Source organism: Musca autumnalis, unplaced genomic scaffold (genome assembly GCF_047663935.1).
Source record: "Musca autumnalis isolate F117 unplaced genomic scaffold, ASM4766393v1 scaffold_5, whole genome shotgun sequence".
NCBI classification, from domain to species: domain Eukaryota; kingdom Metazoa; phylum Arthropoda; class Insecta; order Diptera; family Muscidae; genus Musca; species Musca autumnalis.
The window spans coordinates 88,258,438-88,285,527 of NW_027412088.1; the positions used below are offsets into that span (position 1 = coordinate 88,258,438).

General features: G+C 39.8%; 1 protein-coding gene across 1 annotated transcript; it reads left to right on the forward strand.

The window, feature by feature from the left end:
* The first annotated feature begins 282 nt into the window (after window positions 1–282).
* dgt3 (dim gamma-tubulin 3) lies at window positions 283–4,204 on the forward strand. The gene is made up of 7 exons (XM_073990142.1): window positions 283–374; window positions 453–781; window positions 855–1,032; window positions 1,100–1,284; window positions 2,660–3,313; window positions 3,420–3,597; window positions 3,871–4,204. The coding sequence occupies exons 1-7, from the start codon at window positions 357–359 to the stop codon at window positions 4,027–4,029; spliced, it is 1,701 nt and encodes a 566-aa protein (XP_073846243.1). The 5' UTR covers window positions 283–356; the 3' UTR covers window positions 4,030–4,204.
* Window positions 4,205–27,090: the final 22,886 nt, after the last annotated feature.

Below are 27,090 nucleotides of genomic sequence, written 5' to 3' on the forward strand. Positions count from 1 at the left end.
GCGACAACATACATGTGAAAAAGCAGATGGTCTGATGGCCGCCTTATAAATCTTCAAAAAATGTGCTGTGGACGCAGAGTGAGCGACATACTAGCCGCGCGCCTGAGAAAGTTATGAGTGTACTTGTACAAATTTGTGATGCAAACTTTTGCTGGGTATTAAATGTTACGTGTGAACATACTATAATAAGGCGATATTACACAAGTTCGTCTCTCCTCACCAAGTGACATCATTGAAGAGAGAGTAAACAAAAAAATGTCAACTGACGTTTGACATTTTTTATTTTGTTTTTAAATCTTAACGCGCCACCAATTTTTTTATTACCTGAATAAGAAAAAAACAAAATTATTTGCAAAATGGGTGATATTATAAATGTAATGGAAACAAACGTTAAATGACAATGCCACATACGATATCAAGAAAATTTAATGATTGTTTTTGTACCATTCTAGAATATGGAAGTTTTCAAAAAGCTGGACTTTGATTCTTCCAATCAATGGATATTTTATGATGAACGTTTTCACAAATTCTTTGATTTCTTTGCAAATAACATTACCGATACTAATATTCTACTGGAAACTGAGTTATTGGATCATGAGGAATATGTTAAACGTAATGAATATTTAGATGCCATCGAAAGGAAACCACGCCTAGATGATTTGGAAAAGGAGTACGTGGGATTGTTTTCACACACCAAGGATGAGTTGGATAACTTGCAGCAAGAATGTGAAATAATGGAGGAGACATATAATAACTATAATGTTATGGTTGAAGATATGAGGTAAACAAAGAGTTGAAGCAAAAAGCTTGTGGAGTAAACTATTCTAAAATACCGTCACTTTCTATTTTCTCAGGGAAACAAAGAACAGTTTAAACTGCGAATTTAGTCGCTTGGAGGATCGTTTTAATGTCTTGAAGAATAAAGAAAAGGAATTGCTGTCACAATGCCAGTCCAAGGCTAAACAATTGGAAGATATGGAAATGGAAAATCACAAGAAATGTGAAGAGGTCTTGAAAACATTTTCAAAAATTGTAAGATTGGGGTTTGCAAGGGTTTGTTTGTTTTTTGATATAAATGTTTTGTTGTTATTCTTTCTAGCAATCGCCTCCCTTGTTTATGCACCAATTGCCTTTGGACCAGTATTTCTTAAAATGCGAATCATTCACCCAATATTTCTCATTGTATATCAAGGAAAATTTCAAAATACAAGAGTTCATTGAATTGGAAACGAGTTTCACCGAAAATCAGGAGACCGTTGAAAAATTGGGAAAACTAAAGAAGGGGTAAGTGGACAATGAAATGGGTTTCGGGAGTTACGGTTCGAAAGACGGGTTTTAAAAATTCGTGACTTACGTGTCATACTTGACATACCTTGACCAGAATTTTGAGTAATATTTCTGTTTTAAGTTGTAAGTTAATTTTTTCTGCTTAATCTGGCTCTAAGTCTATCTCTAGTTTTGGGATTGCGGCTGCTTCGATGGGTTGTAATAACAAAGCTACTGGCGTTGATTGATGAATAGGTTTGGCAGGGCAGTTGAAAAGGTGGGATCCTTTCTCAGTACGTTAGAACCATCAAAACGTAAACTGCTGCTGTTGTGGAGCTTGGTTCCCTGCCTCGCCGCGACCTTGATATTCTTCCGACTCATGAAATCCACTATTTCCTCGATCTTACATCGAAGTCCATTGAAATTAAATTGCAAAAATTGGATGCATTTTCTAGGATTGGAACTTCAACGGATGGTGCTGCGTGTGCGTGCCTATGAGGCTGCTGTAGTTGCGTAGTCTCATTACGACGACGAAGACTCACTGTGTTCACGTAGCATGCAGCAACATAGTCCCTCACATGGACGAGTCCAAAACAACCCCTGAGATGCACCCACTTCTTACATCTATTGCATCTCACCGTTGGATGTAGATGAAGACGCGGATGTGACAAACCGGCAACAAATATATTGGTCCTGGCATTTCCTCCGTCCCGGTACGCAGAAAAACTATACAAATACAAACATATGTGTACACTGAGGTGACATCCATGACATGGATGAACCCGCCACCGTGGGATTGCAAAGTTTTTGTGTGGTAGATGCTGATGTGACAGACCGAACACTTCCAAATTGGTACAAGTTTTCCTCCGTTCCGGAACGGACTAAAAGAATCCGAAGCAGATACTCCGAGATATGCCGCTTCCAAAGCAGAAAAACGAGATAAACAGGGAGCAAGCCGGCTCGGGTTTTCATATTGTCTGGGTCTAGCTTTGACCGACTTCCGGGTCAGATTCTAGAGATCGGTTCACAACTTCTGCAGAACAATCATCGTTACTGGGACTCAGGACCACCATTCTTTCCCAGAGGGCTAACATCTTTTAGTTGGTTGTGTTTAGGTTCATCATGTCGTAGCCCTCCCTTATTACAAGAAATTGCCTACTTAGGTAGTTAGAACGATAAAGTCGAGGTTTGACACAGCGTTCCGCAACATTTTAGTTACTTTTATTTTATTTAATTTTAATTTAAAATTTTTTAATTTTATTAAAAACACGGTGGGCTAGGTACCCACAGGGCCAAACGGTTCAAAATACAACAATAAAGTTTTATTTAGAAGATTTGCATTTTTCCAATCTTTAAGTTTAAATTAAATCTGACGTTGTTTTCTCCTTTGCAGCATTGAAAAATATACCCTAGCCTATATTATGGAAAAGGCCAAAAGCCATGCCCTACGATGTGCCATCGATGCATTAAATCTGACACAAATCCATGTCATTAGCCTCTCCGATATGGAAAGAGAAACCCATGAACTGGCCCAGGCAAAATCTCGCATGGAAATTGCCCATCAAACATTAATGGTTGATCTACAACATCAGATACAACAGAAGGCCCAACAAACCGTTGAACTAATACTCTATGAAAATACCAAACAGAAATTGGAGAGGGCCCTCAAACGCCATGAAAACGATCGTAATCTTCGTAAAATAATCTCCGAAGCTCTATCAAATGCCGAACTAATATGGATGACCATACAGCTGGATATGGAAAAGAAACGTAATCGATTTGATAACACGGAACAATTGACCATAGATTCGCAACGTTGTGCCATGCGTATACAACACATGAAGTGTTCACAATCTCAAAGATTGACGGGAGAATTTGTACAACAATTGGTTCAAATGTTGGGTCAACATTTACAACAACAGTTACGTTGTGAGGTCAAGGCATGCCTGTATGAATACGAAAAGTTTAAACGTTTAATGGCCTATTCATTGCAAGGGCTATTGAATCGTAAACCATATTCATTAGCCATAGAGAAGTTGAAAGAAATGTATGTTGTTACCCAAGTGTTGTTGTTGTTTATTCAACAGTTTTTTTATTGTTTGCTGTTATGTTAATGTACGGCTTGTTGTTTTATTTTTTTTGTGTGTTTCTAGTAATCGCATTGAAAGCATTTTACGTCCTTTTGTTTATGACAGTCCAGTCAATGCACCAATGTTTGAAAATGTCCATTATTTAAGACCAATTTTCAATGTTAAAACTCAACAATATCGCATCGATAAACATTTAAGGCAATTGCGTACAGAATTTCATGAGAATGTTAAGGAGCGTTTGGTAAGTTTAAAATACGACACAGAATAGACTATTGCTCTGCTCCAGAAACTGCAAGAATCTACTAATTTTTACTACGATAACATGTTTTCCTTTATGTTATCGGAAAAAAATAGTAAAAATTAGTAGATTCTTGCAGTTGTGGAACAGACCATATATGACCCAAAATATTTCTAAATAATTTTCTTTCGAGTTGAGCTGTTATGACCCAAGAAAGTGGAAATTCTAATATTTTTACAATGTTTTATTTTTTTTTTGTTAATTTTCTGATTTCAGGAAAAAGAAAAATTGTGGCGCTACAGCCAACTGCTTTGGGTTTATTTTCTGACCGAACCACTTCGTGTATTGCATGCCATTGAGGAGGCAAAGAAGGCAGCCGCAAAAGTCCCGCAAATGACTGGTATTAAAACCTTAGGTGGCATCAAACGTAAATGAATTTTGAGATAAAAGAGGAACCGAACAGAAATGCAATTTTAATGAAATATTTTTTTAATTATATTATAATTTATATCTTCCCGTTTATTTTTTGTTAAGACTAGTGTTCAATTGTTTTAAGTCTAAAAATAAAGAAAATCTAAAATGGTTTAAGTTTTCAGCATGAAATCAAAAACTCATATAGTTTTTTTCTTAGAACCGGATATCCGTTAGTTCCCCCAAAAATAAACTCAAGTGAAGCGCCTAAAATCATATACTGCTGTCTTTAAAGCCGTTTCTGGCGCGGACTAAAAGAATCTGAAGCAGACACTCCGAGATATACCGCTTCAAAATCAGAAAAACGTGAAAAACACGGGTCAAGAAGGCGCGGGATTGCATATTGTGTGGGTTTAGCTTTGGTCGACTTCCGGGGCAGATTCTAGATAAAGATTCCCAACTTCTACAGAACATTGTTACTGGGACTCATGACCACCATTTTCTCCCAGAGGGCTCACAACTTTGTTTTATTCCGTGAGACTATCTTTGTGGTTCTTTGCACCGCACAATGCGAAATATGGACGTAGGTTACTAAAGTTTTCCAAAAATGTTTCTTATATTTGTGGATCGCATGTGGATAAATATGGGCCATATAGACCCGCAGTATTTTTTTTTTTCGTTTTTACATATTAGGTTCATTTTTCAACCGATTTTGCTACAAATTGGTATATTGGGGTTTTAGTGAATATTGTCAATACCTGTTCGCGTATAGTATTGAGCGGAACCGATCGATATGATATATTTTAAAGGTTCCAAGTACGTTTACCAACCTATTTGTTTGTATTTTGGCATTTTTTGTTCTTCGTTTGTAGAAAACTGTTTTGTGAAATATTAGAAACGTAGGTTCTCGTTTTGCTATATGAAGCTCCAATATGAGGGCTCCCCCCATTTGAGATATATTGAATGTGTTTGGCCTTAACCGCACTTCCCCAAACCATCCACTAACATTAACAAATGAAAATGAAACAAGTAAAAAAATATCAGTCGGCTTTGCCGACAGAGATATACCCTCGGCCTATGTGAATTGAAACTTTCATCTAAAGGACAGATCGAATATATTTAGGGTATTTTCAGAAATTTCATGGCCCTTTTTTGGACATTTCAACTTGCCTTTGAAGTTAGAAGATAAACTAAAGTTGGACTAAATATTAGGAGATCCCAAGTTTGGACAAAATTTGTTGGCCCGTTCAAGAGATATCGTGCATACCATTTTAGTGAATTTGAAAGTACTGGGGGAAGTACCTGAAGTTGTGGACCGGTATTGCCCATCTTCGAATTGAAATTACCGGAAGATGTGGACCGGTATTGAACATCTTTGAACTGAAACTAAATTTGGACAAAATATGACGAAGGCCAAATTTTGGATCAAATCAGTTCGAGAGTTATCTCCAGCCACTACATATGGCTAGGGCTGTTTTATCAAGAAGTATGGATTTGCCCTGAAAAAAGTTTTACCGTCGTAAAGGATGCAGCGAATGCAAGTTGCTTCAACAAAAATCAAAGTGATTCGTGAGCAGGTCTTAAAGTGAACTTATCCGAAATTTTGTGTGGGAGGTACCCGAATGAGTGAACAAATATAGTCCCTTTTCAGCCCTTATCTATGTATGGTAGATATGGTAGGATATGTAAAGTATGGACCAAATCGGTCGCTCCCTTCAAGAGTTATCGCACAATTTTTCCGAACATTTTTGAACTTTTGTTGTTGTCGAGCAACGCATATATGTTCGTTCGTGTATTATTTCAGTTGTCAAGTTCCTCTGTGTCCAGACTTAAGAATTCTGAAACCTGGACTGGTTGCGTCCATAAAGAATGAGGAGACAGGTGAGTGGGGTTAGCTGGGCAGTTGAATAAATGCAGAGTATCGTGTGGTCCCAATCCACATGCTGGGCATATGTTGGGTATCGTGGCGTCAAATCTGGCCCAATACGAATTGAGGCGGCTGCATCGTCCGGATCTTAACTGAGCTAAAACCACTCGTGTTTGCCTTGGCAGCTGGCGTTCTTCTGCTGCGATGGATGGAGGGTGGTCTCCAAGTACGGCATTCAAACTGTATCATCGTACTGCTTGCGCAACCATGTTGGTGTGAATGCGATTCAAGCCTGCCTGATAGGCTCGTTGATCTAGCGGTTCTCTTTTATACCTTTGGACCTCTCTCTCTAGATCATGAAGGTCTCTCCTGACGTGCCTGGGTGGGGGGAGCCTGTCCATTAAATCGTGACAGGGATGCTCACTGCGGTAACACCGACAACATCGACAACATCTTATTGTGCTGACGCACCGGTAAAACCCTCGCCTCCTCATGAAGATGGTCCACTGGTGTGATGAGTCCTCAGGGCGGCATTCTGGCAGGTTTGAATCTTCTTCCACTGCGATGCGCTAACCTTTGCGGACCACGCTGGCGCCGCATAGCTTACCACAGACCGGCCTATTCATTGTAGGTGGTCAACAAGGTTTCTTTATCAGCACCCCAAGTGCTACCGGCCAGCGACTTGAGAACCTTGTTCCTACTTCTGATCTTATTGCAAATAGCTGTGGCATGTGCGGACGACTTGAACATGCTATCGAACGTTACACCCAGTATTTTAGGGTAGTTAGTGGTCGGAATCAGTGCACCATCGACCAATATGTTCAGTGGGAGTCTCATCTCAGGCGTCCATGTGGTGAACAGCGTGGCTGTGGATTTAGCGGCGGATATTTCGATATTCCTCAGGTGGAAGAACTGCACTAGGTCAGCTATGTAGACATTTAACCTATCACATATGTCATCGACGATAGGACCCGACGCCAAGATCGTACAATCATCCGCATACATCACGATCTCTATGCCGTCTGGAGTGTGTGGAATTTCAGAAAGGTAGAGGTTAAACAGTTCCGGAGATATCACCCCTCCTTGGGGAAGTCCCTGTTTCACTCTACGGGTTTTGGACTTCTTGTTTCTGAATTCTACAAACGACTGGCGTCCACACATATAGTTGATTACCCAACGTTTCAAACATGGCTGGAGATTAGTTTTCTCTATATCTTCGAACAGCTTGGCATGGTTGACGGTATCGAAGGCCTTCGATAGGTCAAGAGCCACCATGACTGTTCGGTCGCACGGCCTTTTCTGGTTCAGTCCTCTACTGATATGTGTGGATATGGCGTCTAATGCTGTTGTAGTACTATGCATTTTCCGAAATCCAAGTTGATGTTGGGTAACTGGAAAACACCTTCTCATCGTGTGGAGGAGTAGCGCCTCTAGGATCTTTGCTACTGGCGACAGGAGTGAAATCGGCCTGTACGATTCACCTCTACTGGCATCCTTGCCAGGCTTCAGTAGCGGGACCACCCCGCCAACTTTCCAGGCATCCGGTACAACATGGGTGGCTAACGATAGGTTGAGAACACTTGTTAAATACTCAACTCCAGGTTCATCCAGCTGCTTAAGCATTACCATCGATATTCGGTGCGGGCCCAACGCTTTGGATGATTTAGCGTTTCGGATGGCATCTGCAACATCGCTCATCGTAAATTGTGGTGGTACCTCCTCGGCTGGAAGAGCTCTTCTTATACGACGTAGCACACTTCTCTTCGCCCTATCACTCTCGGTGTGCTCTATGAGCTGCCGGTTAAAATAACACGCGCACCTCTTTGGGTCAGTTACTGTCACGCCGTTGAAAGTAACAGCCGTTCTGTCATCCTTCTTTGCCGGACTCGAGAGTGATTTAACCGTTGCCCACAATTTACTTATTCCTGCACCAATGTTGCATTGCTTCAGATGGTCTAGCCACTTTTTCCGCTTATGTTCGCCCACTAGCCTGTTGACTTCAAGAGAAAGTTCTCTAACTCTTGGGTCTTCGGGGTTCGTACGACGAAGCTCATCACGTTTGCCAGTCCCGTCGCCTCTGCTGGGAAATTTGGTCTTATTTCGGGTATTCGACCAGCAGGTATGTAGCGAGCGGCTGCTTTAGTGATGATGTCTCGGAAAGTTCTCTCAGCTACCCGAGGATCTGAGGGGGTGGGCAATTGTCTGAAGCGGTGATTGGTAAATTCTCTGAAACCTTGCCAATCAGCTTTCCCATGGTTCAGGAAAGTATGGCGTTCAGAGGTTATAAAGTCGGGTGGTCTGTTTACGGAGACGATGATAGGGAGCTGGTCCGAACTATGGGAAATGACGGATTGCCAGGATACGTCATTTATCAGACCTGTGGGCCTATTCTGTAACTTTTTAACGACAGTCGAGTTGTTATTTTTATCGCCAGGTTTTGGGGTTTGCACCATGGTAGAACAAGAAAAGGTAGCAGCAATACCCAGCTGACAGAACTGGGCTGTAGTGTTAGTGTCAAATTCCATACGACATTTTATATATTTATTTCTATGTTCGATGTATAATAGGGATATATATTTTTTGAAGAAAAAAAATTATTCATCTGAAATAAAAACAATTTCCCATAAAGACTCCTTCATATCAATGACATGTAACCTCCTCCAGGTCCGAACGACATGTCGCACACTAAAACACCACTTATAGAGGCGGTACAATATTTGTTAATATGTGTGGTATTTTATTAAACTTGAAAATAATAAAGCCCTAATAAACATGTGCTTTTTGTTTTCAAAAACAAAAGATTGAAACAGCTTCTGTTTTTTCAATGAATTACGAGCGACCCCAAACATTTTGGCAAGAATTCTACTTCCTGCGTGATATTGTGTATTTAGTGGAATGATACGGAAACATTCAAACTGAAAATCTAACCAGTTTTCATTCATGTTTTTCAAAATATTCAATCAAATGTGAAAAATTATTAGTTTTTTAAATTCCAATAATTTATAGACATTTCCTTATTTTGTTTACATTTATATTTGACACTAACGTTCCAAACAAAAACAAATTCCTTTGTGGTTGTTGTTCGAGTTGTATTTGTTGTAGTATTAACTTTACCTTGTATTTATTCTACCATGGGTTTGCACTAACGATGGTGTTATTCAGTAACTTATGTTAAAATACTATCGAAAATAAATATTTTAAAATGGTATCTCTGGAAATTGTTGTTGTCAAAAATAAAGAAAATATAGGAACGGAGAAATGAAAAATATAAAAAAACGTATATCCCACGAAAGGATGGGGGTATATTAAGTTCGTCATTCCGTTTGTAACTACTCGAAATAATCATTGTAGACCCCACAAACTATATATTCTTGATCAGCGTGCAATTCTACGTCGATATAGCCATGTCCATCCGTCTGTCTGTGGAAATCACTCTAGCGTCCGAACGGATTGACGTAGGTGGATGAAATTTTGGAAAACTCTATTATATGTACGTAGGACTTTTGGTATTGAAAGCGGGCTATGTAGGTCCACGCTTTCGTATAGCCCCCATACAAAATGACGCGTGACGCGTCGTCGTTTTAAGGAGTTTTTAAGATATTTGGCCCATTTTACCACCGAATTGGGTTGTATAGGTCCACGTTTTGGTATAGCCCCCATATAAGGCCCCATATAAAGTACAAATGAAATTGTTGTAAAATAAACAATGAGTAAAGTTGTTAAAAAGTTAGAGAATAGGACCACTGCTGCCACAATGGTGATATCTGGCGAGCTGTGGCAGTTTCCTCTAATCCTCGTAGGAGCGTCTTCATTCACCGCGCAAAACGTGGAGCTATCGATTTGCTCTGCCAGCGCTGTACCCCTCTGGTCATTACCTAGGACGGAGTGCCAAAGCTCATGATGAGCATTGAAGTCCCCTAGCACCAGACGGTTATCGCCCTCTAAAAGCAAACTAATATCGGGCATATAACGCAGGGCACAGCTATTCATCGGCGGTATGTACACATTAAGCAGCTCGGCAGTACCACACTTTACTGCTACCGCCATACACTCCATGTATGGGTCACTAGAGCCAAGCTCAAGCGAGATAGGTCTGTACCAGGGACGTACGCAGGGGGGGGGCACGGGGGGCCCGGCCCCCCCCCCGAATTGGTTTGGTCGAACAAAATTTGTTAAGCTACTGTAACTAGTTATTATATTTTTCTATCATAAAAATGTTTGTATGTTTGCAGATTTCAAATTAAAACTTTTATTTTCTTAAGTCTCTGAACAAAAAATGTACATCATTAACAAGTTTTGTAAGAAAGTATTTTAAAAATTTTTATTTGTATGCTGTTTTTGAGGGAAACTTCCAATGAAATCTGAATTACTTCTTCTTGTCATATCTTTCCACTATCAAATGCGAATTCCTTAATGAATATACTCCAAGTTTATTTATATTCGAACTAAATAGAGCTCTCGAGGCTTAAAACTCATCCTGTAAAAACAAAAATAACGAGTTCAGTATTGTGGGAATGGAAGTATATGAAAAAATGTTTTTTTGAATAAAATGTATGTAGGGTCGGTCCTTCGTGGACTACATCTTGAAAGCTAATTAGATATTTGTTTTACTGCCATCGCCAAATCTTTGTTATTCGATTTTAGACAAATTTGCTGCTAAACAGTATGAGAAAATATTGAAGACAAATGAGTTTTTGTGCGTCACTTGATTTTTTTCCTTATCATCACCGAAGTATATTTGTAGCTTCAGACTTTAAGGTTACGAGATTATGTATACAAATAGGTCTCATCAAAATAATGATTTAGACATATCGAACCTAATATGGACTATCTCGGTCCACTCGCAAAATTAATTCCAAAAGTACATCAAGTTCCAAGAGAATATGTTTGGACAACATCTTCAGGTCCTCATACAAGTCTAACATAACTGCAGTTTAAAGACTGTTCGAGGATCCTTTGGACTTTTTGTAGTCTTGTTTACAGCGATATCCTATTTTCGTGGACAAATTCATGCTTCCTGACAAAGCTCTAAATACTACGGCGACCAACTAAAATAGCTTATGGGCGCGGTAACTATCAAGAGGAGTGTATCTCAAAATAAGATCCATTTCTAAAATTAATTAGCTTATTATTAGCGAATTGTTATTTGTCAAAACTATATAGAACTAAGTCCTTCAAAGTGTTTGTCATCGAGTCCAAAAACTTCTAATCGTACAATCAAGAAAAAAATATAACGCTTCTTTTTAACATTATATTAAAAGTAAAAATAATCCTGGTATCAGACTCTAGAGGCCCTATGCTCCTCAAGGAGTTAAACGGAAAAGAATATGATCAGACTCTATCTCTCCCGGTAAATAACTTACTTACTTAGCTGGCCCATTACAGAACATTTGTTCTATAGGCCGAACTAAGAAAAGATCTCCAATTCTCTATTTGTTGCTTCGCTTTCTGGAATACCGCGCCTTTTCATCTCATCATCCACTTGTTTGCGCCATCTATTCCTTGGCCAGCCAATTCTGCGTGCACCGCCAAGCGGTCCGTATTTATACGCCTTTTATGCGGGTTCATCATCGCTCATTCTTATGATATGGCCTAGCCAAGGCAATTGCTGCATCTCGATACGTTTAATAATATTGATGTCGTTGTATAGCAGATACAGTTCGTGGTTCATGCGACGTCGATATTCACCGTCAACGCAGATTGGTCCGTAGATCTTTCGAAGAATTTTTCTCTCAAACACACCAAGCACTGTCATGTCTGCTTGCGCAAGTACCCAGGCTTCGGAGCCATACATCAGCACGGGTAGTATCAGTGTTTTGTAGAGCGTTATTTTTGATTGACGAGATGTGGCTTTGTTTTTAAATTGCTTACTTAAACCAAAGTAGCATCTGTTGGCCAATACAATTCTTCTTTTTATTTCACAACTGATGTCGTTTGTTGTGTTTACGGAGTTGCCGAGGTAGACAAAGTCTTTTACTACCTCAATATTATAGGAACCAACTTCCACAGTCGGCCCGAGCTCAATGGACGCATTGCGCGTCGACACCATCAACTTGGTCTTCTCACCGTTTACCGCCAGACCCACTTTAGCAGTAAATAACACTGTGCAACATTTTTAAGGTAATCTTGTGCAAACAATTTGAAGTGAGGATTTTTTGAAAGTACAGACCCAAAGTACGAAAGCCCTAGTTGCGTTTTGTTGAGTCATATCGGGCTTGGATATTATGGTCCCATCTAAACATTGTTAAATATTGACTTTTTAAAGCAACTCGGGGCTATATCTGTGAAACCAATGCAAATCTTTTTCTGACCTCTGAAGCAAATTTGTAGATAAGGGTCAGAATAAAATATTTGGACAAATAATGAACTGGAAAAACTACATTTATTGCCTTAAATTTTATAATATATCTAAGAATTCCATAATTTGTATAGATTTCGCACCATATCTCAAAAACTGTTAACTTTTTCTTAATGTTTTCATTTGGAAACATATCAAAGACAACGGCAGCCGATATTCTTAAAAATTCGGCTCAGATCATCGAAATAGTAAAAATCTTGCTATAGCAAAGACAACGGCAATTCTTTGTGGTTGTAAAATTCTGCGATAAACTATAACGTGGGCATGTATGATTAAAAACTTCAATATACTAAAAACGGGGCGTAAATTTTACATGGCGACTTTACCGAACGTGGCCCGATATTGTCTATTTTCAATTCTAAATATACTACACGGTGATGTTGAATCAAATTTAAATGGAAGGTGCTTACATCTGGGAAGTTTTTGCGGATTCTGAAACTACAATGTTCATAGAGGAGAAAAATCAAAAAACCAAAAAAAAAAAAATCGACGGAGCGTTTTTTAAATAAATCGCGATTCAAGTTGACATTTTTAGGGGTTGTTTAGGTTTTCACAATTTTACTTAGAAACCGCAAGTCCTATCAAAATAACACTGAAGAAAGCTATGAAAGTTTTCTACAAGATTGACCTTTACGGTATTTTCGTAGGTTTTACCATTTTTGAGATATTAAAGTTCAAATTGGGACAATGCACTGACTCTATCGCCCCCTTATAAAACAATGTTATGAAGGGAGCGCCTTAACTAACTTTTAATGAAAACCGCTTACACAGGGAAGTTTTTGTAAATTCTGAAACAACAATGTTCATAGATGAGAAAAATCCAAAAACAAGAAAAGATCGCTGTAGGGATTTTTAAAAAAATCGCGGCCAAAATTGAAATTTTTAGATGTTTTTTAGGTTTTCACGATTTTGCTTGGAAACCACAAGTCCAATCAAAATAGAGCTAAAGAAAATGTTGTAGCTGTGAAAATTCTCTACAGGATTGATGTTTATGGTTTGTTCTCAGGCTGTACCATTTTTGAGATAAATAAGCTCAGTTTACATTTTTAGGTTTTTTTGTTAGGGTTTCGCGATTTTGCTTGAATACGGCAAGTCTTATCGGCGTGGGACCTGAGAAAATCTTATAGCTTTGAAAATTCTCTACAAGACTGGCTTATGTAATTTTTCCTGGGTTGTACCATTTTTTTTAGATATATAAGTTTAAGTTGGGAAATTGCAGTCATGACGTTGTTTTATAAGGAGACGATACAGAATTGAATTGAATTTGAATTGTCCCAATTTTAACTTCTATATCTCAAAAGTTGTAAAACCTACGAAAATATTATTAAGGTCAATCTTGTAGAAAATTTTGATAGCTATAACATTTTTTTATTCCCATTTTGATAGGACTTGCGGCTTCCAAGCAAAATCGCATAAACTTAAACTACCCCTAAAAATGTCAACTTGAATCGCGATTTTTTTATAAAGCGCTCCGGCGATTTTTTTTTGTTTTTTTGATTTTTCTCATCTATGAATTTTGTAGTTTCAGAATCCGCAAAAACTTCCCATGTGTAAGCACTTTCCATTTATATTTGATTCAAGAGCACCGTGACTACTCTGCAAATATTTAAAATTGTATCCTAAATATTTTGAATTCTTTCTATTGAATTTACATACTTTGTACCAGTATTTCATATAAAATTCGAAAAATCGAAACTTTTTGGCTCATTTTAAAGTACATGTAGAATAGAATATGTGCCAAAATTTCCAGTCCATCGGACAAAAATTTACCGAGATATTAGCATTCGAAGGGAAACATTTATTGTGTTTTGTATGTAGCATAGAAATTAAAAACGTCTTTTCCTCGAAGTGGCACTTTTGAAAGCGGTGCTTTTTTTTTGTTAAAATCGAAATTTTGATTTTAACTCTTCAAAATGTATAAAAATTGATTTTTTTAATTCCGTTTCGATAATGGAAAAGATTATTAGGTTCGTAATGATCCAACAAAAATATATGCTGATCGGTTTATTCTTTTTCAAACCACTGTGGTTACCGCAAACTGCTTTAGTAAAAACAGAAAGATTTTTCAAAAATCAGAAAGATTTTTTTTTTTAAAAAACAAAAAAAAAAAACGTTAGAAGGTAACTCAAGGTTTAATAGATGTCTTATAAAAAATGCATGCAAATGGCTTTTCTGATGCTTATAAGTGGTCATAACCCCTTTAAATAGCTTTACGTAACGCTACACAACATTTAATTTTTTTTATGATTTTTGGTCAAGTTGGGCCCCCCCCGAAATGAAATCCTGCGTACGTCCCTGGTCTGTACTGGACAGACTGGTGTATTAGGAAGGCAAGTCCTCCTCCTCCGCTTCTTGTGCGATCCTTCCGCAAAACGTTGTAACCATCACAACGTAAGCTACAGGTGGCGGTGTGCTTTGTTTCCTGGATCGCGGCGACCATGATGTTTATCCGACTCATAAAGTCCACAATTTCATTGACCTTATTGCGGAGACCGTTGCAATTGAATTGCAGGAATGATGCATTTCCGGGCCGTTGAACAACAACATGTGGTGTTAGATGCTGCATCTGTTGTTGTTGTTGGGGAGACTGCGGGGGCGTCTCGTATTCCGACGATGACGAAGAGTCAGACGACGACGTAGAAGATGCACTGGGTGATGCGCTGATGAGGCAAGCAGCAACATACCTGTCGCTGTAATCCCGGGTGCTACTAAGGCCAGAGCAATGCAAAAAATGCACCCATTCCATACATCCATTACATCTCACCATTGTTGACATGTGGTGGATGCGGATCTGGCAAACGGAACAGATCCATACTGGCCCGGGGTTCATTCCTATCCCTGCACGGACCAGAAGAGCTCGGAGCAGGCATTCCGGGATAAATTGCCGCTCCCATAGTGAAAAAATACACGAACACAAACACATAATTGTTGAGGTGGCGGCCCCTGGTCGAAGATTCTTCCGAGTCAATCCAGTGCATAGAACCGGCCGTCGCGGGATTGTGGTGATTGAACTTTTGTGGTGGAGGTACCTGAAGGAGTGGACTGAATGGTTTATCTTCGAACTTAAAATAAGTTTAGCCAAAAAATTACGAAGGCCAAATTTTGGACCTAATCGGCAGATCCGTTCGAGAATCATCTTGCCCTCCAACCACTACACACTGTGTCATAGGTTTTTTTGCCTCTCTCAGGTCATTTTCTCAGGAAGTATGGACATGCCTCTGATGAAACTTGTACCGTCGTATAGGGGACAGTAAATACAAGTTGCAACAATCAGACTGATAGGTGAGTGCCCCGCTTTAGAGGAAAATTTGAAGATTTCGGTTGCAGTTAAAAAAATAAAATGTTTTGCTACACACTTATCAGGCACACACGTACAGAAGGGCTTCATCGGCTGGACAAGCCAATTTGATAGTGTATGGGCCGCTTAAAAGCAACAGTTCTTAGTATAGTTGGTTAAACGAAACCAACAATGACGTTAAATGCCGGTTCTTCTATTAAATTTTCAAAAATACATATACATTACTTAAGCAAAGCTAAAACCAATTTTTAGGTGCATTTCCGAGGCTAGTTTTAATCGACTCCAGTTATACTGCGCTGAGTAAGAACATCTCCCAGAACATCTTCGTCATCGTCGTAATGCGAGACACCCCGCAGTCTCCCCTAGTTGTTGTTCCGCACCCGGAAACGCAATTTAATTGCAATGTCCTACGCAAAAAAGTCAGCGGAATTGTAGACTTTGTGATTCAACCGCGATCCATGAAACAAAGCTCAGCATCACATGCAGCTTGCAACTTTGGGATGGTTACAACATTTTGTAGAGCAAAGACCTATCTAACTTGAGCTTGACTCTACTGACACATGTTTGGAATGCATGGGGTGGGCGTAGCAGTAAAGTGTGGGACTGACGAGGTAGAGTTTCTTAATGTGTACATTAGGGTTATGACTTTTCGTATTCCTGTATGATATTTTGATGAGTTTTTACCTAAGACCACATAAAAACTTAATTATAAAGTGATTCGATAAAAAAGCTTCCGCATAAAAACTTTTAAAGTTTTTATTTTTCAGAACTTTTAACAATTTTGTAAAGTCACTGTAATTAAATTTGTCATTCCGTTTGCAACACATCGAAATAATATTGGTAAAATAACCATAAGTCGATATAACCATGTCCGTCTGTCATACTGTTGAAATCAAGATACAGCTCGCAATTTTTAAGATAGAGCTTGGTACTTTGGTATAGAAGTGTCTATTACTCCTAGGATGATTGATATTGCAAATGGGCTATATCGGTCCACGTTTTGATATAGCCCCCATATAACTGCACCACCCGATTTTCGGGTTTTTTACGGTTTTAGCTTCATTATCACACCAAAATGACTGAAATTTGGTACCTAGTCTTCGTTGGGGGTATACAACTTTCCCCCAGAGTTTTGTCGGTATAGGTCAACGCCTTCATATAGCCCCCATAGAACGATTCTCCCGATTTTCGGTATTTTGAAGGTTGTGGCCTCAATATTCCTTCGAAATGGCTAAAATTTGGTATTTAGTCTTCGCTGGGGGTATAAAACTTTCCCTTAGAATTTTGTCCGTATAGGCTCAAGCCTTCATATAGCCCCCATAGAACGGTATAAAACATTCCCCCGGATTTTTTCGGTATAGGTCCACGCCTTCATATATCCCCCATAGAACGGTACCTCCAGATTTTCGGTATTTTGAAGGTTGTGGCCTCAATATTACGCCTAAATGGCTGTTTAGTCATCATTTGGGGTATAAAACTTCCAATATGAAATTTTGTGGGTATAGGTCCACGCCTTTATATAGCCCCCATGGAACGGTACCTCCCGAATTTCGGTGTCTTGAATGTTATGGCCACAATAATCCATCGAAGTGGCTGAAATTTGGTATTTTGAGTTCGATGGGGGTATTCAACTTTTCCCTCTAATTTTGTGGGTATAGGTCCACGTCTTTATATAGACCCCATAGAACGATAGCTCCCGATTTTCGTAATTCTAAAGGTTGTGACGTCAATATCCCCCGAAATTACTGGATTTTATTATTTAGTCTTCCAGGGGGTTATAAAGTATTCCTGAAAAGAATTATTAGTATAATTTTCGTATTTTTAAGGTTTTAGCCACATTATCTTACCGAAATATCGGAAATTTGTAATTAGTCTTCTTTGAGTCTTTCCTTTTGAAACTTTCCGCATGAATTTGTCGGTATAGATCGACGAAATTTGCTGAAATTTGGTAATTAGTCTTCTTTATAAACGAAAGGAAACTAACAGCCTGTTTCTGTATGTCGAAACGAACATGTGTGCGAATGAAACACGCCCAAACTTTTTTGTGTTTTTCAAATTGGTTATTTGTTTTGAAACAAAAGCAAAGGTAAACAATTTCGAAAACTAAAGTTTGGGCGTGTTTCATTCGCACACATTATCGTTTCGATATACAGAAACTGGCAGTAAGAGTCAGTTTCTGTATGTCGAAAGAAGAATGTGTGCGAATGAAACACGCCCGAACTTTAGTTTTCGAAATAATTTTACCTTTGCTTTTGCTTCAAAACAAAAAACAAATTTGAAACACACACAAGAGTTTGGACGTGTTTCTTTCGCACACATTCTTCTTTCGACATACAGAAACAGCCTGTAATTGTTCCATTTTACTTCAGTATAACTCGTGGTGGAGGGTATAACAAGTTCGGCCCGGCCGAACTTAACGCCGTTCTTACTTGTTATACCCTCAGCCTTTAGGCTAAGGAGGGTATTTACATCGAAATAATGGTTTTAGACCCCAAGTATGTTTGTACGATATCCTTACTTACTTACTTAGCTGGCCCATTACAGAACATTTGTTCTATAGGCCGAACTAAGAAGAGATCTCCATTCCTCTCTATTTGTTGCTTTGCACTTTGGAATACCGCGCCTTGTCATCTCATCATCCACTTGTTTGCGCCATCTGTTCCTTGGCCTGCCAATTCTGCGTGCACCGCCATGTGGCATGTATTCATACGCCTTTTTAGCGGGTTCATCATCGCTCATTCTTATGATATGGCCTAGCCAACGCAATCGCTGCATCTCGATACGTTTAACAATATTGATGTCGTTGTATAGCAGATACAGCTCGTGGTTCATGCGACGTCGATATTCACCGTCAATGCAGATTGGTCCGTAGATCTTTCGAAGAATTTTTCTCTCAAACACACCAAGCACTGCCATGTCTGCTTGCGCAAGTACCCAGGCTTCGGAGCCATACATCAGCACGGGTAGTATCAGTGTTTTGTAGAGCGTTATTTTTGTTTGACGAGATGTGGCTTTGTTTTTAAACTGCTTACTTAATCCAAAGTAGCATCTGTTGGCCAATACAATTCTTCTTTTTATTTCACAACTGATGTCGTTTGTTGTGTTGACGGAGGTGCCGAGGTAGACGAAGTCTTTTACTACCTCAATATTATAGGAACCAACTTCCACAGTCGGTCCGAGCTCAATGGACGCATTGTGCGTCGACACCATCAACTTGGTCTTCTCACCGTTTACCGCCAGACCCACTTTAGCAGATTCTCCTTCGACCTTTATAAAGGTATCAGTTACTTCTTTTACTGATCGACCCATGATGTCTATATCATTAGCATAAGCAAGTAACATGTGACTATTGGTGTAGATTGTGCCACTTCTTTTGACGTTTGCCTCTCGTATAACCTTTTCTAGCAGGATGTTGAAGAGGTCACACGAAAGGCTGTCTCCTTGTCTGAAACCTCTTTTGGTACCAAACTCTTCGGAGAGGTTCTTTCCTATTTTAACTGAGGACCTCGTGTCAGTTAAAGTCATTTTACAAAGCCGGATGAGCTTTGCGGGAATACCAAATTCAGACATGGCTTGGAATACCTTTGAGCGCAGCGGACTGTCGAAGGCTGCTTTATAATCGACAAAAAGGTGGTAGGTGTCGATCTGCATCTCTTGGGTCTTCTCCAGGATTTGCCGCAGGGTAAATATCTGGTCAATGGTGGACTTGCCAGGTCTAAAGCCGCATTGGTATGGTCCAATAATCTCGTTGACCATTGGCTTTAGTCGTTCGCACAATATCCCTGACACGATCTTGTAGGCAATAGGGGGTAGACTTATGCCCCTATAGTTAGAGCATACAGTCTTATCTCCCTTCTTGTGGACGGGGCACAGGATACTCAGGTTCCAATCGTCGGGTACGATATCCGTTTCAGACAATTTTGAGTAGATCTAGCAATGTTCGTCCGTCTGTCTGTCTGGCAGGCTGGTGCGCACGATAACTCTCGAACGGATCAATCGATTTGGTTCAAATTTTGGGTATCGAAATATTTTGTCCAGATTCGATTTAAGTTCGAAGATGGGCCATATAGGTCCACTCTTTCCATACAGGTCCCTCCCCCACAAAGGTTCAAAAATTGTCGCAAAACTTGTGCGCACGATAACTCTTGTAGGGAATAACCGATTTGGTCCATACTTTGCACATCGTGTAATTTCTACCAAACTTAGATGAGGTTCCAAAATGGACTCAATCGGTCCACTCCTTTGGGTACCTCCCACACAAAATTTCGGAAAAGTTCAGTTTAGGACGTGTACTCGAATCGCTTTGATTTTTGTTTACGCAAGTTGTATTCGCTGTCCTCTATACGGCGCTGTAAGTTTCATTAGGGGCAAGTCCATACTTCCTGAGAAAATAGCCTGAAAGTTACAAAAAAACCTATGACACCGTGTGTAGTGGTTGGAGCGCAAGAAAACTCTCGAACGGACCTGCCGATTCGGTCCAAAATTTGGCTTTCGTAATATTTTGTCCAAACTTAGCTCAAGTTCAAAGATGGATTATATCGGTCCACTCCTTCCGGTACCTCCCCCACAAAAGTTCGAAAATGTTCGGAAAATTTGTGTGTACTATAACTCTTGAAGGGAGTAACCGATTTGGTCCATACTTTGCACATTATGAAATTAATACCAGACTTAGATGAGGTTCCAATATGGACTCAATCGGTAAACTCCTTCGAGTACCTCCCACACAAAATTTCGGAAAAGTTCAGTTTAGGACCTGCTCTCGAATCGCCTTGGTTTTTGTTGTAACATATTGTATTCACTGTCCCATATACGAAGGTACAAGTTTCCTCAGGGGCAAGTCCATACTTCCTGAAAAAATAGCCTGAAAGTTGAAAAACAAACCATGTTTTGGGTGGAAGCGCAAGATAATTCTCGAACGGAAATGCCGATTCCGGCCAAAATTTGGCCTTCGTAATATTGTTTCCAAACCAACTTTAAGTTCGTAGATAGGCCATATCGGTCCACTCCTTCAGGTACCTACCCCACAAAAGTTCAAAAATATTCGGAAAAATTGTGCGCACCATAACTCTTGATGGGAGTGACCGATTTGGTTCATACTTTACACATTCTCATAATATCTACCAGATATAGATCAGGTTCGAATATGGACTATATTTGTCCACTCCATCCCGTACCTCCCACACAAAATTTTGGATAAGTTCACTTTAAGACCTGCTATTAAATCACTTTGATTTTTTTTTGAAGCAACTTACATTCGATGCCTCAATTACGATGGTAAAAGTTGTTTCAGGGGCAAATCCATACTTCTTGAGAAAACAGCCCGAAGGGTGTAAAATCGCCTTATGGCACCCCATGGTCTATGTCGGTCCATTCCTTTAAGTACCTTTTCCGCAAAATTTTTGAACTTTAATCCTAATCAACATTTTTGTCGATTCCGACCAAAATTTTGAAACCCCCTAAATACATAAGTTTTTTGTGAAAAAAGTGTTTTAATTTGCACAGGCTGAGGGTATATCTCTGTCGGCAAAGCCGACTGATACTTTTTTACTTGTTTTATCATCGTATTATTACATATATATCATTTTATATTATATATAACTTTATTTCATATATGAAAAAATTTAAAGTGGTTTGTGCGGGACTTTTCAATATTTAAATGGAGTAAAAGTTATTTTAGTCATTAATAGGCAAAAGGCCATTCATACGTGCTACATTTTTTGAGAAAATTTTATTTCCATTTCATAGTATTTAAAAAAATAAAAGTAAAGGCTATTTTAGGCATTAACAGGCAAAAGTTAATTCATTCTCACTACAGGAAATAATTTTTAAGAAAAAAAATTTCAAAAAGTAGTAACCCTAATACACCTATTTCAAATAGATTTTTCAAGAACCGCGGATGTGCCTCCACATTCTATTTTCGAAGAAAGACCCATATAACTCGCGTATAAAGGATTCCATTTATGCACAAATGTTTAAAGAAAATCGCGGTTTTCCTATTTTCGAGGTATATATCCACCGTTTTAGTGGATGTATTCGGGCTCATTAAAACCGTCGCGTAAAAAACTAAATTCACGCGGAACACTTGTTCCATAAGTCGAACTAAGAATAGATCTCCAATTCTCGTTACCTTCCAATACAATTCCAATGTTCGTTACCTCGCTTTCTGGAATACCGCGCCTTTTCATCTCTTCATACACTTGTTTGCTCCATCTAAGCTTAGGCCTGCCAATTCTGCATGCACCGCCATGTGGTACGTATTTATACGCCTTTTAAGCGGCCATATGACCTAGCCAACGCAATCATTGCATCTCGATGCGTTTATCGATACTGATGTCGTTGTGTAGCAGTTACAGCTCGTGGTTCATACGACGTCGATATTCAGCGTCAACGCAGATTGGTCCGCAGAACTTTCGAAGAATTTTTCTCTCAAAAACACCAAGCACTGCCTTGTCTGCTTGCGCAAGTACCCAGACTTCGGAACCATACATCAGCACGGGTAGTATCAGTGTTTTGTAAAGCGTTATTTTGGTCTTCTCGCCGTTTACCGCCAGACCCACTTCAGAAGATTCCGTTTCGACTTTTGCAAAGGTATCAGCTACTTCCTTTACCAATCGACCAATGATGTCAATGTCATCGGCATAAGCAATTAACATATGGCTGTTTGTATATATTGTGCCACTTCTTTTGACCTTCGCATCTCGTATAACCTTTTCCAGCAGAATTTTGAATAAGTCACATGAGAGGCCGTCTCCTTGTCTCCTTTTGGTATTAAACTCTTCGGAGAGGTTCTTTCCTATTTTAACTGAGGGCGGAGTATCAGTTAATGTCACTCTACAAAGCCAAATGAGCTTTGCAGGAATACATTTTAACGTAGGGGGCTGTCGAAGGCTGCTTTATAATCGACAAAAAGGTGGTATGTGCCGATCTGCATATCTTGGGTCTTCTCGAGGATTTGCGACAGGGTAAATATCTGGTCAATGGTGGATTTAAAGCCGCATAAAGCCCTTTAGTTAGAGCATACAGTCTTATCTCCTTTCTTGTGGACGATTCCAACAATCGGGTAAGCGTTCTTCCTGCTAGATGGTGTTAGCTGGTGCATACACCTTATGAGCGTGTCTCCTCCGGTTTTGAACAGCTCGGACGTTAATCTATCGGCTACTGCTGCCTTATTATTTTCTGCCGGTTTATTGCTGGCTTTACCTTATCTTAGCTGGGGGTATACATTCAATACCATCTTCTGGGATTGGATCTGTGGTATATTCGTCGTCTTCGCTACTATTGGATACCAATAGTTTGGAAAAGTGCTCTTTTCAATCCTGAGCACACTATATGTATCAGTTAACAAATTACTTTACTGGTCTCTATAGGAGGATGTGCCTGTGCCAAAGTCATCAGTTTGACGTTTCACTCTTTCGTAGAAATTTCGGCTCCTGTACATCACAATCTGGTGCTGCTAACTACCATTGTCATATGTTTCAGTGTGGAGACTGAATTTCCCGACTGTTTGGCCAAAGATATTATCCTTTCCAATTTTGGCATTAAAATCGCCTAAAAATAATTTAATCGTCATGGTCATAAGTGACAACGGTCATATGTTTATTCTAAGCCCTCGCAAAATATATCTTTGGTCTTTTCGTCCTTCTCTTCAGTGGGAGCATGAGCGCAAATAAAGCTGATGTTGAAGAATTTTTCTTTTAATCGAATTGTAGCGAGTCTTTCATTCACTGGGGTGAAGCTGAAGACCAGATGTTTTAACCTCCGACCAACTACAAATTCGCAACCAAACTCATGCTTTATGTCATGGCAGCACCAACTACAAATACACAACCTACTCATGCTTTATGTCATGGCAGCTACAATACAGTGCGCCACCATTAGGTGGTGTTGTGAAGGCTTTCCCAATCCATCGTATTTCCTGTATGGCACTAATGTCGGCCTTGTATTTTTCAGATTCCAGGTACAGATTCGCAGATAATCGTCCTTAAAACGTTTGCGGGGGTCGTCAACTTTAGAGAGGTTTGTTTTTCTTTTTCCTTTCCTTTGTTTTATCATAGCTGGATTCTTTTTTCTAGGGGAGTGTTACAAACCCAACGCCCAATCCAAGTTTTTATCGTTCCTATGGGGTAACGCGAGGCACATGTTGGGGTGTTAAAGGGCAGCTTCCCAGGTGACAACACTGGGAGGTCAGTGTCCACTTGAGATGAAAGAAGGACCAAGACAAGTCCTGGGATTTTTCCAGGATCATTGCTTGGTATCTTTTATCCCCTACGTCACCTATAGGGATTACTCCCTTCTAATTTATGCATTAAAATCTCCTCAAGTAATTTTATTGCTTTATAGTTCACCTTTGTCTTGGGTCGTGGCATTAGAGTATAAGGGTTCGGGGTTCATAAGGGATTTCATCCCCAAAAGTCTCTCAAAATTTTTCATATGATGGAGTATACCAATTTGATACGATTGACGAATTTGCTTTGCTTGAAATAATAATCAAAATTCAAAATAATTCTCCGATGAATAAAAATATCTCCACCCTTACTTTACTGTTAGTTGCATCAACAAATGTAATTTCTATTCAATAGAACCAAAACAATTGACCTTTTTTGAGGCGATGTTCTTTTGAAATGTATTTCTGTTTTTTTTTTAAGATATTTTCCCAAAAAGAAATTTAACACAAAATAAAATTTCATGGAAACGCAACGATTGAAATGTGTGTTTTGCGAGAAGCCAGACGACATGCACAATATCCAAAGCCTGGCAAGAGGATATTAAATAGCAACACCAAAAGCCAACTTAACACAACAAAAAACACACACACAGCGACACAAAGGAAAAACTGTGGAAAATCTAAAAGAAGCAGACAGTGATTTTAATTATGCAGCAAACAGTGACATTCATAGCAACGGCGGTTTCCATAATAGAAGAACGAACCTCGCCGACCGATGGAGCGACCGACTGAATGTGCAAAACCACAGGGACAATGTAGTTGTGCGCCACAAAGATTTACTCTAACTTCTTCTGCCTTCTTCACACCCACACGCGTCGCAATGTTACATTTGTAAACAAATGAAGTGATGAAAAACCATTCATGAAAATCGAAAGGATACGCAATACACACACAAACACATACTTTTGAATGCTAGTGACACACCGACATACAAAATGAAAATGGCTTTGCCACGAGACTATGACATTGATGAACATTATTTTTACTGCTAAATATATTATGATAAATTTTGGACAAAATAAGTAAAAGAGACCGGCAAATGCCTCAGTGGAGAGGGAGAGAAGGTAATGTATATCAAAATTGAGAGATGAATGGAATTATGGAAATAATTTTTAAATTTGAAGGGGGATATAAGGGGATTAGACCAGCAAAATCCAAAGTAATTTGAGTCCGAGAATCAGGTGAACCATAGTAAACAAGGTGAACTGTAGTTAACCAGGTGAACTATAGTTAACCAGGTGAACTATAGTGAGCCAGGTGAATTGTAGTGAACCAGGTGAACTATTGTGAACCAGGTGAACTATTGTGAACCAGGTGAACTGTAGTGAACCAGGTGAACTGTAGTGAACCAGGTGAACTGTAGTGAACCAGGTGAACTGTAGTGAACCAGGTGAACTATTGTGAACCAGGTGAACTATTGTGAACCAGGTGAACTATTGTGAACCAGGTGAACTATAGTGAACCAGGTAAACTATAGTGAACCAGGCAGAGCTCCGAATACTCGCTCGAATTCGTTCGAACTCCACTCGCGAGTGAAACTCTTTTCGAATTCGAGCAAGTTGAGGGGGATAACTTGCCCCGTCCCCACCGCCAAACAAAAACTTACCCCACCCCCAAATAAATTAGCCCCACTCTCACCAAAAAAATCGGACCCACTACAAACTACCACCTCCCCCCAAATTTTCACTCGGGAGTAAATCGGGGCTTTGGAACCAGACGAATTATAGTGCATCCAGGTCAACTATAGTGAACCTAATGAACTATGGTGAACCAGGTGAACTATAGCGAACCTAGTGAACCAGGTGAATTATAGTGATCCACGTGAACTACTGGGATCTTCTTATATTGGGCGCCATTTTTTAAACATTCGGACCATTATCGGTAAACTAATAGAGAACAAAATTATAGCGTTGTAACAAAGGCCACAAAAACTACTAAAAACTTTCAATACCACGGCGGCCGGTTCTATGCCCGGATTGACTCGGAGAAATCTTCGAACAGGGACCGTCACATCAACAAATATATGTTTGAGATCTTATAGTTTTTGCACCATGGGAGCGGCATGGGAGCCGAACACTTTTGGTCCGTCCCGGATAAAGAAAACCCAGACCCATGGATCTGTTCCTTTTGCCAGATGCGCATCCACCATATGTCAACTTTGGAGGGAAGGAAAGGGATGTATGGAATAGGTGCTCTTCCGAGGCTGCTCCGGTCTTATTCGCCTCCAGCATTTCCGCGATAGGAGTAATGTTGCTGCTTGCTGCGCCAGAGCATCTCCAGGCGTGCCTCTAACTTCGTCGTCTGAATACAACAACAAATGCAGCATCTAACAACACAGGATGTTGTTCAACGTGCCAAAAATGCAATTCAATAGCAACGGTCTCCGCAACAAAGTCAGCGAAATCGTACACTTTATGAGTCGGAGGAACAGCATGGTCGCCGTGATCCAGGAAACAAAGTTCATCGTCACCTGAAACGTTGATATGGCTGCAATGTTTTCCGAAAGGATTTTACAAGAAGAGGATGACTTTCCTTGCTTATACACCAGTCCGTATAAGTACCGACCTATCTTGCTTGAGTTTAACTCTAGTGACCCACACATGGAATGTATTAGGGCAGCAGAGAAGTGTGGGACACCGAGGTAGAGTTGCTTAATGTTTACATAGCTCCCATGAATAGCTGTGCCTTGAGTTATATGCCCGACATTAATTCGCTTTTGGAGTGCAATAATTGTCTGATGCTAGGGGACTTCAATGCTCATCAAGAGCAAATTAATAGGTCCACATTTTGCACGGTGAATGAAAACGCTTCTACGAGGTGCCATTGTGGGACCCGATCTGATAAATGGCGTGTTCTGTCAACTCGTGTTTCCCTTGGCTCAACTCGTTGTTTCCCTTGGCTCGCCCCTACCCACGCCCCCATAACAATCTTGAAGCGTTGTGGGGGCTTAAGTGCGTTTTTTCTCTTTTTGTCTAGGCATCGTACTTCTAAGGCATATTCTGCTTCCAAGTACATTGTCCTGACTTATAGGAACCTGCGTACGACCAAAGGTTATTCCAGGTCACTTATCTTCCACCTCAATGAAGATCCCCTAACACCGGGGTATTAAGCGACCTCGTGCCTATCGGTGTTCCAAGGTTTGCAGTTAGGGTACCAACTGTATTCGAACGGAGCCTCGCTTGATACCTGGGCACCTCAGCGAGTAGTTCAGTCCTAGTCATGGTAGTGGAGGGCTATGCCATGACTGCCCTCAGTTCCGCCATAAACCCTTTTTCTCATGGAAAAACATTTTGAAACCCAATTCCAATTTATCCTCGATATCGACCACTGCAATGAAC